Raw genomic sequence first — 14,372 nt, 5'->3', positions numbered from 1 at the left:
TGTTAACCCACCTCCTTGGCGAGTTCAGTGACTATAGAAAACGGAAGTAAAGGGCAGCCCTGGGATGGGGTGAGGCAGCTCCAGGCCCCCAGTGGCCCCCGGGCTCCTCATGTACAGCTGAGTCACGGAGCCCAGCACTGTGCCTGCACACAGTGGGCCTGCAGGAGACGGTTCCACCTGCCCTCACCCAGCACCACCCTGGGACTGTCGGTCTCCCCACCAGTCTGGGGGCCCCCTGAGAGCAGGGAAGGCTGCATCCTCTCATGTCCCCATAACCTCACATCTCAGGCCCAGCCCAGGGCCAGGGCGCTCGGCTCGGGGAAGGGAGAAGGAGGGATTTACGCCCCATGGCCAGGCCAGGGCTCAGCGGCCTGGGAAAGCCAGCAGGCCCTGACTGCAGGTACCTGACAGGGGTTGCCCCCAACCGGACCTGTTCCCCCATCCCCCTGAGAGGCAGCGTGGAGCCCTGCACGGGCCTGGGTGTGAGCCTGCCTTACCTCCCACCCCAGATCCCAGCCTGAGGCTGCCCTGTCTCCTCTGCGGAGCGGGAAGGGCCTTGCTCTCCCAGCCCCACAATTTGTCTTGCAGCTGCTGCCGTTGCTTGGAGCGAGACACTTGCTTGTAGCTTGTGAGCTGTGTGTAGGCAAATCTTTCATTTTTCTTTCATTATGCCGGCGTGTACTGTCACTTAATTTTTATGTATGCAATCCTTCCTGACAAATATGATCTGCTGCCTGGTAATTCGTCTGACGCTCATTCTGTTCCGCGCTCTAATTACGGCTCCTATTCCTGACACCGAAGCAGCCGCTCTGCCACCGCTGGGTACCGCACCTGTCAGCCCGGCCATGGCATGACTAATGCCCTTTCATGCCAGCCTCGTGTTAGCAAATACAGAGGCGGGGAGGGGGCTGGGGGAGGAGGAGGCAGGAGGAGATGGGATGTGCATTAGCCCTGATGTGGGTCAGCAGCCTCCGGAGACAAGGTGGCTGCGGGGCAACGTGTCTGCCACCAGGGCATCCCCACACAGTAGGTGCGCAGAGATGCAACGGACGCATAACTCCTACCCACACACAGGGTATGGAGGAGCCTCTGTCCCCCAAATCCTTCCCGCATCACGACGCAACTGCAATTAGTTCAATCTCCTGTGCCACCAAACGTGTGTGCAAGACTTAGCTGTGTGCAGAACCTCGCTATGGAAAGGCGGTCTTTCTCCTGTGTCTTGGAGACCTCAGGCCCTGGGCTTTGGCTCTGCACTGTTGCCGTCATGGGGCCTGGCCCTCGGTTCTTGGTTCTGGCAGCAGGGCCTTGCCGAGCCCGTGCGGGCCTCTCAGCTCGGTGGGCAAACTGCCCCAGGAGGGCTCCTTCCACCCACCATGCGGCCCGACAGCCACTCAGAGGCCTCGGGAAGAGCCAGGCTTACCCGGGCGGCCTTTTCCCAAGTTCCAATTCCTTCTCATTAATATAATAAGTGCACCAGTCCAAGTCAATAAACTCACGCTGTCGGACGAGCCCGAATTTCTGCCCGTTCCTAATGATGTGATCTTAACCAGCTCTGACGAGTGCTGCAGTCTCTTCCCCAGCGGGACGGAGGAGGGCTGGGGCCTGACTGACAGGGGACAGGAGGCAGTGGCTTTAACTCTGCTCTTTTGACGGTTTCCCTTGAATTTCTGGCCTTTTTGAAGCTCTTAAACCAGAGGGGTAAACGGTCCCAAACTGACAAGACACACTGATTTTCCCAAAGAGAAGGGTCTGAGGGGAGCGGGAAAGACAGTTTCCTCCCAGGAACGGGGAGTTGGTGGCTGAGTTCCCGAGGGAGGTCCTTCCAGGACCCTTGACCCTGGTCTCCTGGAAGAAGCATGGGCCCTGCACCGGGAGGCCTGCATTTGGGTCCTGGCTCTGCTGCCACATGACTCAGAAGAATCACTCAAGTTCTTTGGGTTTTAGATTCCTCATCAGCACAAAGGAAGGATCCCACAGACCCTCACATCTGTTTGAGGCATGAATGAAGTGTCACGAACTCACGGGTTGGCGGGTCCTTGAACATCCTTTCATTCTGACCTAACGGAAGAGCCATGACACGCCAGCTGCTAAGGAGGACGGGCCAGGGGTCCTCCGGGTTCAGATGGGGACGAGGGTTTCAAAACAACCACACATACACACACACACACACACGTTCCCAGCTGGGAGCTGCTGATCTCTGAGATAGCATGTTTCTCCAGATTGTGTGCTACACCCTGAGAGCCTCCAGCCATCAGGACCTGTATGAACAGTGACAGTTTCCACCAGGAAAGTGTGTCTTCCAGAAAGCACCTCCGCCGTCACCAGAAGACGCTGTGTGTCTCCCGGCATGCCGCAGGCTCTTGGGGACGGGGAGACACGAGATGCACTGGCTGGGCCGTGGAGTGCGGGGCAGATGAGTGGAGAACAGAGCGGTTTTCAAGGGGCCAGGCCTGTGGACGCCGCAGCGCACGGGGAGGGGAGCCTCATGCACCGTCCCCTCAAACGCCACCCCAAAGAGCCAGGAATCGCTCAGGGAAAGGGGAGATGCCCCTACACCCCTCCCCATCATGAAACGTTCCCCCATGGCCCTGGTCATAGCACATAGGGGACCCTACTTCTGTGTTCCACTGGGGACTTTGCTGGTTTCTAATTAAATGTCATTCTAATTAAATGTAAAATTCTCCATGGGTCCAAGTTTTGTATTCACTCACGTATCCGGATTCCAAAGCTGGGCAGTGCTTAACGTGACCCAAAACACACGTGATCTCCAAGTCTCCTCCGGCATCCGGCCCTCAGCGCTCCCGCACTCCTGGGATGGTGCCTGCCCACTGAGCTTAGCATTCAAGGCCCCGCCCGCCTTCCTTGCCACCCAAGGTCCCTCAGCCCTGATACCTCATCCCTTCCCCCATGCCCCGCCAGCTCCTATTCACTCCCCACAGCTCAGCTAGAAAGTCACCTCTACCGGGTGAGCACTTGGCCCCCACAGCTTTGAAACTGCCTATTTAAAAGCCAAAAACTGGAACAGCCCAAACGTCTGCCAGCAGGAGGAACAGCCCACGTGGGTGAATTAAGTGTTGAGAACTCATGGGTTGGCGGGTCCTTGAACATCCTTTCATTCTGACCTAACGGAAGAACCACGACGCACCAGCTGCTAAGGAGGCCGGGCCAGGGGTCCTCTGGGGTCAGATGGGGACGAGGGTTTCAAAACAACCACACGCACACACACACACACACGATGGGATACCACGCAGCAATGAGAAAGACGGAATGGCTGCCGGTGCGACCACAGAGCCACATCTCCCCACCCCCTAAAGCGTGAGTGCGTGAGGATGCAGGGGAGCCCCACCCTGGGCTCCTCGGGGCCTTGTTTACTCCCCTCTGGTCACTGTTCTGAAGAAGAATGTCTGGGGTTCAACAAGGCATTTTGCTGCACTAACTAACCAAAGGCACCATGGGGACAGGGTCCGCATCTCCCCATGTCATCCAGGACCCTGCGGGTGGTTGGGCGTGGACGGGCCCCTTACCTAGGGAGTGGGCCGCGGTGGTCTCAGAGCTGAAGAAGCGGCCCAGGCCGAGGTCACCGAGCTTCACGATGCCCGTGGCTGTGATGAACACGTTGGCAGGCTTGATGTCTGCAGGGGAAGGACAGGGGTTGGTGTGGGATCAGAGGTGGGGATGGCTGGGGAGGGGCAGGACAGAGGAGGAGGCCTGGGGGTGGGTGGAGGGGAGGGCCCTTCAGGTGATGGGGGCTCAGCCGCCAGTCCTGCTCCCTCAGGGCGAGGCCCCAGCCCTGCCTCTGCCCAGCTGTGGACCTTGAGAAACGTAGCCTCAGTTTCCTCATCTGTGAAATGGGTCTAACTTCACTACGTCACAGGGCTGCTGTGAGGTCTAGGAGGGCAGGGATTTTTGTGTTCGTTTCCTCTTTTACAGCAAGAGCAGGCACTCAGAAAATTTGTGTAACAGATGAAGGAGGCGCTCAGGGAGGTAACCTGTGCTGTTCCCCATTGACTAGGGCAGTGCCTCGCATACAGCAGACACTGATAAATGCAGGTGGAATGAATGTATGGAGGAATCAGTGAAGTCATCTACGTGACTCCTTCCAGCAGGCTCCTTCCTCACAGTTCAGGATGATGTCAACTTTCAGAAACACTTACCTCCTCTGCCCAGCCAACTCCTACTAAGACTTCAAAGCCCATATTAAAGTTCCCTTTTCCAGGATGCTTTCCTTGCCCTCCCAGGCAGAGCTGGTGGCAATACAGGAACTGGCCATGACTGGGTCACCTCCCTCCCAGTCTCTCCACCCAACCCTTGCTGCGGCCCCCTCTGTGCTGGCTCCGGGCTGGGGTTGGGGGCTGGAGATTATGTGCCGAGCATGGTCCCTGTCCTTGGGGTCCATGTAACTACACGGTATTTGGTGCTCCCACCATGGGGGGCCCCTGCCAGGGGCAAGAGCCACGAGGCACGGGTGTGCATTCGAGTCTGGGGCCTCACACGCCCATTCTCTGACCCCATAAGGACAGGCGAGATGCTGGACACCCACTGGATGGGGAATACAAAGTGGTCCAACTTCCACATGGCTGTCCCTTGAGGAGCCCGGAGCCGAGGGGAAAGCTGCGTCCTGGGGTCCAGCCTCCCGGCTGGCTCTGGGCCCCGAGGCCCCGGCGGGCCGGCACGTACCTCGGTGCATCACCCGGCGGGAGTGCATGTGTTCCACGGCGCTGCACAGCTGCACAAAGTACTTCCACACTGTCCTCTCGGGAATGAGCCGCTTCTGCTTCTTGAAATACTGCGGTGGGGGAGACAGACACATGGACAGGCCTGGGTGATGGGCCGAGAGGGAGGGCAGCTGTAGGGTACTGGCCCCGTCCTATCCCCAGCGGTCATCTGTCCGCCGCCAGCACCAGCATCGGGCTCCCTGAGGGCAGGGCAGACCTTGCCCAAAGCGGATGTCCTGGACGGCTTTGCTGAAGGAATGCCTGGACCACATTTTTTTTTTTTTTAATATTTATTTATTTAGGCTGTGCCGGGTCTTAGTTGTGGCACGCAGGATCTTCGTTGCGGCATGCATGTGGGATCTAGTTTCCCGACCAAGGATTGAACCTGAGCACCCTGCATTGGGAGCGTGGAGTCTTACCCACTGGACCACCAGGGAAGTCCCCCCGGACCACATTTTGAAGGCTACTCTCGATCACCCTTTCCCTGGAATCTCCTGGACACGCATCCATCTCCTCCCACTGCCCGACAGGGAGTTCCCTGCAGGAGTGACTGGTGTGGACTCTCTGCCCTGGCCCTGGTCTGGCCCAGGATGGGGGCACCCAAGACATGCTTGGTGGTTAAATCACAGCTCCCCTCCTTGGAGCCAGCAAACCTCAGCATACATAACCATTAACAAGCATGCCAAGAACCTCAAGGAAGTGGGCTTGACATTCTCAAATGGACCCCCTCAGTTTCGAAAGGCAAAACCTACTTTGTTGCCTGGAAAATCATACTTAATGCTCCAGAAAAAAACAAACCAAAATACCAAAAGCCACCCAGGCTGCACTGAGGTAGCTGTAAGTAACCAAAGGTCCTGGAAGAAGTAAACTGGGAACATGCCCTCGTCCACTGTTCAGATCAGCATCCCTCTGGGGGATCTCCTGTGAGCCAGGACTGTGTGGGCTGGGGGGCACGGCTCACACACCAGTAACTTGAAACCAGGTTTTTGTTCACTTCAGAGCAACCTTCTTTTTCCAAAGCAGCCATGGGGGAAGCCTTGGCCCCTTTGTCAGGGCAGCCGAGCTGGCACAGGGAAGACGGGGACCCAGGACACACTCCCAGCCTGGGATGGGGCATGGGGTAGAAGGCGGGACCCGAGCTAACCTCTGCTAGGCACATGCCACATTCAGTGTCTGTGCTGGGCCCCACACAGGGATGACTGCACCCATCTCACAGATGAGGAAACTGAGGGCCACATGGGAGCCAGTAAGGGGCAGAGTCACAACAGCTCAACCCCAGGCCTCCCACTGAGGAAACCCAAGTTCTTAACCCACTTCTAAAGACACCAGTAACCACCTGATGAAGGATCAAGGTCAGAGAGGTTCAGGAACTTGCCAAGGGTCACCCAGCAGGGGCGGCAGAGCTGGGATTGGATGTGGGCACCTCCAACATTGGGACAGTCACAGCGGGAAGCCCCTGGCCTGGCACTACAACCCCAAGAGGCTCTTCAAGGCTCCATTCTGGGAGGAGGCCTCGTGTGTGATCTGCCCCAGGCTCCTGGCACGGACCCCCCAGCACAGGACCCCCATCCCTCCCGGGCCATCCCAGACCGCTGCGGTGGGCCGGGCTGGGGTGTTATTTATGCCATGATGTTAGCTAATCCTCATTAGAGCATTTAAGTGGGGACGTGCACGGCTGTGAGCGGTGACTTTCTAAATGTCACGTCCTATTGGTGTGTGTGACATTTAGCAGGAAGGCGCAGAGTCTCTGGTGGGTTCTGGGGTGGCAGCAGCTCCCGGCTTCACCATCCATCGTAAATAATGCCGGCACCATGGCCCTGGTGGTGTTGCTTGGCCCCTGAGGCTGGGGGCCCTAGGGACTCAGGGTCTGCTGGCCAGTGGCCTCCCAGGCCAGACCTTGGTATGGCCCCAGACTGAGCCCTGGCAAGGCCCCTGTTCCCCTCAAAACCTAGAGGCGGCTAGAGAGTGGGAAAGGCCAGAGAAACTGAGCTGCTACCAGGCCCCAGGCACTGTGCTGGGTGCATTACAGACAGAGAAACTGAGGCACAGGGACCCGTCCAAGGTCATCCAGCAGGTGTATCTGACTCTGGGCCCAGGGTCTTTCTACTGCCTTGCCCTGCCTGTCCCGCCTGCTGGGGACAGCACCCAGCCAGGCTCTGCAGGTGAAGGGCCACAGCAGGGGGAACAGGCTCAGGGAGGGGCAGGGAAGGGTGAGGGGTCCCGTGACTGAGAGAGGGGAGGTGCCAGGCCAGGTGAGGAGGAGGGTTCCTGGGCCAGGAGGGCCTGAGGCGCCCGGAAGCAGGGCCACTGCCCCAGAAACCCAGGGGGTGAGTGACTGACTTGAACCCTGAGCCAGGGTTGGCCCCAGGGAAGCCAGGGAAGGGGCACGTGGTGAAGGGAAGGCACCACCCCAGGCCAGGCACAAAGGGTGCTGGACACCCACGTGCCTCCCTGCTGTCTCTCTTGGCTGGAAGGAGCTTGCATCCGGGTCCTGCAGTTCCCACACGGCCGTCCCCTGTGAGGCCCCCGGGACAGGGGTGGAAACTGAGGTTCAGGGAGGGGAGGGATTTGTAATTTGCCCGGCACCCCCTACCCCACTGTCTGACTCCAGCCCCACTCCATGGACTGAGAGGCTGTGAGGGGGTCTGGGGTCCACTGGGGCTGACAGGGTGCAGCACCCTCACCACAGGCCATATTCCAGGGTCTTTCCTCCCGCTGTTCTCCCCCCAGCCCCGCCCCTCCCTCCACTGGGCATCCAGTCATTCTCCCAGAACACAAAGCTGATCACGTTTACTCTGCACCATGAGTCTCAGGAAGCTTCTTGCTGACCTCGGGGCAAGGTTCCAAATCCTAAGCCTGCACATGAGGCCCTGGTTGGTCCGACCACGCTCTGCCTCACGCTCTCCACCCCTCCCCTTGCCCAGTGCTCTCCTGGACCAAAGTACTTTGTGGACCCCTGGGTTTCCATCCTTTTGGGCTCTGGCACAAGCTGTTCTGCCTCTGGGCTGCGGGTATCCCCTCATGGGTCTCTGCTCATGTGTCACCTCCTCCAGGAAGCCTTCCCTGGCTCCCACAGACCCTGAACTTGGCTTGTTCATGGCAGCTCGTGACTGCTCGTTCACAGCCCTGCCCTCCCATTAGAAGGTGAGCTCCCTGAGGGCACTGCCCCGCCAGCAGCACCCCTAGGTCTCAGCATGGGGGCAGGCACACGGTGGGTGCTGGATGCATGCGTGTTCTGTGAGAGAATGACACAGGAAGGAGAAACAAAGTGGGGAGGGGGTGGGGGGGGGAGAGGAAGAAGTAAGACGTGATATAGCACATCTGTTTCCACCAGGGATCTGTGTGGAGATTAACATCCCTGCAAATGCATTAATATGTCAACGAAAATATAAAAACAGGTGATAACAGCTCAAGTAATGCCGCTTCCCAGAGACGCCCGTATTCCTAGGAGCCAAATTTCAGAAGAGCAGGCGCCGAGCGATTAACTGCTCAATCCCCAGTGCCTGGTGGGAAAGGCAGAGACTCCATGTCTGGCCCCGTTTGCAAGTGTGGCTGAGAGCAGGGCTGGGGCTTGAGCGTGGCCCAGCCTGGCTCACGGACAGGGAGGCGATGCAACCCCAGGACAGCGGCCTGTGGATGAGGGTCAAGCCAGCAGGGGAGTGAGAACCTTGAGGAAGGAGCAATGAGTGAAGCTGAGAGCTCAGGCCCGGGGGTCCCATTTAGAGGCTGTGCTGCCTCAAGCAGGTTACTAAACCTCTCTGAGCTTTGCTATCTAAGGACAGTGTGGACTTGGTGAGTGATGTATGTGCTCAGCACGGCTGTGGCCCGCAGTAGGTGCCCCATCAGTGGAGCCGTGATGGTCCCCGAGTCCAGACTCAGGCGGACCTGGTCCTGGGCCCAAGGAGGTGGGGCAAGGGGGGCGGGGCAGTTTGAGGACTGCTTGTGGGACTTGGCAAGTTGCCCAACCTCTCCGAGACCCCCCCCAGCCTCAGCCATTATATGGGAAGGAAGATGCCTCTCCAGGGCTGGAGGGGCCTCAGGAAGGTCACCTGGGGGATGACGTCCACTGGAGGGCCCTAGGCCAGGAAGTAGAGACCTGTGCCAGAGGTACCGGTCTGTCCCCACGTGCGGGATCCTCAGGCAAGTCTTTCAGCCTCTCTGGGCTGTCTTCCCTTCTATAAAATGAGCCAGTTGGACCCACAAGACACTTTCCCAGATTCCATGAGCTGGGGTCCGACCTACATGGGGTTCTGTCCCCAACCCTCTGCAAGGCAGAAGTGGCCCACGAGCCACTGCCCATAGCTGGCCTTCTCCCAGCAAGTGGGGATGGGGCCCGAGAGGGGCCGCCGCTGAGGCCTGTGAGCATTGGCAAGCGGGGCTGAGTGTCCCTGAGCGGCCACCTCTGCCTGAGGCCAGGGCAGTGAGGAACTCGGCCCGAGGAGGGGCCGGCTGACCCGGGCAGCCCCCAGACCCGGCCCTCCCACCAGGCACCCTCACCTTGATCATCTGCGAGAGGTCACCCGCGTCTGCCAGCTCCAGCACAATGTTCAGCTCGTTGTCCTCAATGAACGAGTCCAAATACTTGATGATGTTTGGATGGTTCAGTTGCTGTCCGAAGAGAGAAAAAGAGGGAGCAGGGAGCCACTGAGAGACGGTACAGCTGGAGAGGTGGGGTATCTGGGGGGAAAGGCCTGCGCTTGGGAGTCAGGCAGACCTGGGTGACACTGGGAAAGCCATGTTGCATCCCCGGGCCTCAGTTTCCTCCTCTGTAGAATGAACATAATGTTTTGGAGAGAAGTTGTGAAGATCACAGGGGCTGATACCCTTGAAATGTCTAACATGGTGACTGCACAGAGCTAAGACTCACTAGACACTTGTGGAAATGACCCTCCTCTTCCTCCTTTCCCTCCTCCTCCTCATCACCACCTAGGCCCCTCTAGGGTAGGGCCAGGCCCCCACTGCTCCGTCGCTGCACTCCGTAGAGCACTTAGAAGTGTCCGTCTCCTTCCTTCTTCCTTCCCACTTCCTCAGTTTCTGACCCACTCTTTGTGAAGTCTTGAAAAAAAAATCATTCCCGGTGTGAGAGCTGCCCTGAGTGCGGGGCTCAGTGCCAGAGCCCTGCCTCTGGCCTGACCACCGTCGCCCGTGTGTTCTCCAGACAGGACAGCACCCCACTGACTGCAAGTCAGCCCCTGCCTGGCTTATCAGGAGACCCTGGCAACTGCTTATAACTGAAACTGTTTACACCAAAATGATTCCAGGATCTGGGGAAGGCACAGGGGACTCAAATATTCTGCCACGGTATGGTCGCCTGTCCACAGGGGCTCCTGTCCAGAGGCCACTTGAAAGCACATTTTCCCAAAGGCCCAGAAGGTTGCTGGGCGAGGGACGTGCATCTATGCTGCATGCCACCCTGCACCCAGTCTTGGATTCTGAAATGAGGGGAACGTCGGCAGACATCACACAGCCACACATCCGCCTCTTGTTCTCTCCCTAAGCCAGCCCTGGAGGCTCCTACAGGGCTCGCCTTCCTGCCCCGTGCCTGGCAGCCTCTCACTGGTCCTGGCATGAACAGTATGAACGATGTCGCCCGGTGGCCCCTCCGAGAACCGTGTTTCCCTCTGTTTTGTAGGAAACACCTCGTGCCCTGGCACATCCTGTTGACTTCCACGGGCAGGCAGGGGAGGTGGGTCAAGTTCCGGAAAGGGGCTGGCCTTGGGGCAGAGGTTATAACCATGGCAACGAGGGCTGCCTCTGACCAGACGCTACACTGAGTCCTTCCAACGCATCTTCTCACTAATTCCACCAACACCTCTGAAGACACAGCACTGCTGTCACCACCCCTTTGACAAATGAGGAAACTGAGGCCCCAGGCGGTCAGCAGCCTGCCCACAGCCCCACAGCTAGTGAGCAAGGGGTGGGTCTGCCTCCGAAGCCCACGGCCGACCGCACTTGGCGGCACTGCAGCCTGGGGGAGGGTCAGAACGCCCTCCCCCAGGCAGGCCGGGTTCACGCCACCGGGGGTGGCCTCACCAAAGGGGCTGTGGTCACACACTTCTGCGCCCAGGAACCAAACAGGCTGGCTCAGTGTGCACACGCGTACAGTTCCTCACTCGTGTGAGTAGTACACATGTTCTTGGCCGTAAGTGGGGAGACAGGGGTGGGTGATCATGACAGCCATTCCCCAGGGCTGGGTAATCAGTTCCCAGCATCACAACCAGGTCCCAAAGTTGACCATTTCGTAAAACTTTAAACATGTTATTTGAAGGGTATTTTTGGACCTGTGATAGCTACAGGCCTCCCGCCTCCAGCCTTGCCCCCGGGACCCATCGTGGCCAGGGGCCAGCCCAGCGAGCGCTCACAACTCCCATCTGGCCACGGCCCCTTGCTCGCAGCCACTACAGGGCCCCCCTCTTGTTCCCATGTTCAAGTCTCACATCCTGAGTGTGGCATTCAAGGCCACTACAATCTGCCCCCCGCTTCCACACTGAATCCTAAGCCTGGGGATTAGGGCGGGATCCCCAGGAGAGAGCAGCCCTTAGACCAGGCTTGGTCTAGTCCAGAAAGTTCTGTTATCTCTGACTCTCAGGAGGCCAGTGGGGAAGCCAGCGGGGAGGGGGAAAGGAACGACTACAGACACCACCACCATCCCTCGCCTTAGATGGGCCCCTGCACATCTGTCCTTCACACGACCCTGTCCTGTCAGCCCAGCTCTGGTTGAACCAAGGACTTCCGCCCACAGAGGAGCGGGCACACCAGCTACCCCCTGGGGAGACCCATCCCCAGCTGTGCCTCCTCCTTGTGGGAGACCTGGCAAGAGCCCAACAGGCTGACAACTCTGGGGCCCTGGGCCCCTCCAGCAGCCAGAACCCAGGGCCATGTGCTTGGCTGTTAATTCTACCCAGTGCCCCAGGCTGGCTTTGCTGAGTCTCCCCAACAGAGAGCATCTCCTGGTGGGAGCAAGAGGATGGGAGGGAAGAAAAGAGAACACACTGTGGCTGAATATTCAAACGTGCGTGTCACCACGTGGAAATACGAGGCTGAGAGGAAAGACAGGATGAGACAAAGAGGGAGACAGAGACAGACAAACTGAAGTTCAACCCAACGCCCACCCTCGCTCCTTCCCCAGTAGCCTGGTCCACGGGCCGCCACATCCAGGATGCACGTGGGACAAGGACAGCCAGTCTGGGGGCAGCATGAGGACTGGGCAGAGGTGAGGCGGGGTCCCGGCCAGGCCACAAGAAAACAAACAAGCTGCTGTTCCCCCACCAGGTATGTCGTTTCTGAATCTAACGGGCTGAGGGCTGTGGTGGACGTGATGCGGCCCAGACTGGCCCAAGGAAGTGAGGGGCCCCTGCTCGGCCCAGGGCTCTCACCTTCAGGAGGCCGATCTCCTTGACACAGTCCTGCCGGGCCTTGGCGTCCATCATCTCAAATATCTTGGGTGAGAGGAAACAGAGAAAGAGTGGTTAAAACCCAGCACCCCTGGAGGGGGCACGAGGCCCAAGACCCCAGTCCGGGTTCTCCCACCTCCTCGCCGAGGGAACCCTGTAAGGACAACTGTTCGGATTACTGGGTGCCCACCATGTGCCAGGTGCTGTGCTGACCAATTTCCACCAAATCATCATGGCAACTCCCATGAGGCAGGAGTTACTGTCGCCAACTTACAGAGGAGGAGACTGAGGTCCAGAGAAGTCCAGTGACTTGCTGAGGTCATGCACTGGTAAGTGGCAGGAAACACGCTTGGAGCCTCAGTCTTCACATCTGTAGATGGGGCCAACAGCCTGACCTCACAGGACAGTCGTGTGGACCGAGTAAGAAGAGGGGGCACAGCATGCGCCCCCTGACCCCCAGCCCCCCCAGTGTTCACTGTGTGGGTCCTCCCAGCATCTTCTAACTTACAGGAACAAACAGGAGGGCAACACTGCAGCAGCCCCACCACAGAACCTATCCTGGCACTAAAAACCAACATTAAGAGAACCCAGGTAAGCCCTTCCTTGGCAGACAAAGAGCAGAACACAGGCCTTTTCTGAACCGAGGAGCCCGTCTCTCCTCCGGCCATCAGAGGCCTCACGTGCAGCTCACAGATCAACAAGGAGGCAATCACGCTGGCCGGCTCCAGGCAGGGGGTCTTCGTCTTGTCTCCCCACCTCGTGACTGTGTCTGAGCTACCTTCTCTCTCCTGGGCCTCCTCTGCCCAGGCTGTTAATCTCGTTCTTTAAGGCAAATGAGCAAATAGAGGGACCCTGGAAGCTCTGCTGGAGGATTCGAGACCGTTTCCTGCAGCAAAGCAGCATTCAGACGGGCTCAGTGGCTCTCATGGAAAAGCTTCCTGCCTGGGCTTTGCTGCCTTAAGCCCATCTGCCTGACCCCACTCCTCCGTTCAGGAGGGACTCAGAGGTTGGGCAGGGCACTCAAGCCCAGAGCTGACCACAGAGCGTCAGTGGCGCAGATCTGAGTCTCAGCTCCCTCCGTCCCTGGTGAGTTATCCACGTGTCTGCAGTTTTCCTCCTCTGGGAGGGTGATAATCCCTACCCACAGGGCTGCTGCCGAAGTTCTGTGAGCGCCAGCACGATCCAGTATACAGCAGGTGCTCAGCACATGCTCACTCTTCTTTTCCTTTACGGCTTACAGTGAGCTTCCGCAAAGACAAGTCGCCCTGATTCTCCCACAGCCCGTGAGTGAGGTGGATACTAGTTTCCCTCGTTTACAGAGGAAGGGGGAGAGGGGCAGGGGAGAGGGGAGGGGGGAGGGGGAGGGGAGGGGGGGGGGGGAGGGGGGGGGGGAGGGAGGGGGGAGGGGGGGGGGGAGGGGGAGGGGAGGGGGGGGGAGAGGGGAAGGGGGAGGGGGGGGGAGAGGGAGAGAGATGAAGAGAGGGGGAGAAGGGGAGGGGGAGGGAGGGGGAGGGGAGGGGGAGGGGGGGGGGAGGGGGAGGGGAGGGGGAGGGGAAGGGGGAGGGGGAGAGGGAGGGAGAGAGGGAAGGGAAGGGAAGAGACGGGACTAGACCAGAGCTACAATGTTCGGACACAAGCCACTCCTGCCATGTGGTCTTGACCCCATGGGGCTGTTGGCTCACCTGCACCTTCTTCAGAGCCACTGTCTTCCTGTCCAGCAGACAGGTGGCCTTGTACACCTCGCTGAACTGCCCTCGGCCGATCTTCTTCTCGATCTGGAAGTCAGCCAGAGAGCAGCGAAAAGACAGGGCGTTCGGGTGCCTCTGGAGGGGGAGGGACAGAGGGCATCGGTGACCAGCCAGGCAGAGTGGAAGGCCAGGAGCCGTGGGGGTGCGGGGGGCTGCTGCCCCTTCCTGAGCCCCAGCAGTGCCCCTACAAGGTGAAGGAGGGACCCTGGTTGCCAACCCCACTATCAGAGCCCCCCTTGCCCCCTGGCGCTGTCCACACCAGCTCCATTTGACGCCAAGGACCCCACTCTGCAGATGTGATCTCTTCCACAGCATTTATCACCATCCCTCAGTATGTGATCACTTTTTCCTTTGCTCATTTCTGTCTCCGCCCCCTGAAGGCTGGCTCTGTGGGCCAGCGCCTTGCCTGCCTTTGTCACTCCTGAATCCTTTCTGTCCCAGTGGAGCCAGCTGGCAGAGTAGGTGCAATAAATGTCTAAGGAAGCAACTCACCGAACTCACACAACCACGGGGAG

The 14,372-nt window shown here is 58.9% G+C and overlaps 1 protein-coding gene across 2 annotated transcripts in view; it reads right to left on the bottom strand.

Annotated features, from left to right (window-relative positions):
• NEK6 (NIMA related kinase 6) overlaps nt 1–14,372 on the bottom strand; it is a 58,561-nt gene that overhangs the window by 18,475 nt on the left and 25,714 nt on the right. For both annotated transcript variants that reach the window (XM_036854545.1, XM_036854546.1), the window contains exons 3-7: nt 13,792–13,932; nt 12,092–12,154; nt 9,213–9,323; nt 4,678–4,786; nt 3,525–3,632 (exon numbers count right to left, since the gene is read on the bottom strand). In XM_036854545.1, the coding sequence (XP_036710440.1) occupies nt 3,525–3,632; nt 4,678–4,786; nt 9,213–9,323; nt 12,092–12,154; nt 13,792–13,932 (532 nt within the window). The remainder of the gene's footprint in view (nt 1–3,524; nt 3,633–4,677; nt 4,787–9,212; nt 9,324–12,091; nt 12,155–13,791; nt 13,933–14,372) is intronic.

The sequence above is a fragment of the Balaenoptera musculus genome, chromosome 6, assembly GCF_009873245.2.
Source record: "Balaenoptera musculus isolate JJ_BM4_2016_0621 chromosome 6, mBalMus1.pri.v3, whole genome shotgun sequence".
NCBI classification, from domain to species: domain Eukaryota; kingdom Metazoa; phylum Chordata; class Mammalia; order Artiodactyla; family Balaenopteridae; genus Balaenoptera; species Balaenoptera musculus.
The sequence above is the reverse complement of the archived record's forward strand: the minus strand, read 5'-3'. Positions and strand labels throughout refer to the sequence as shown.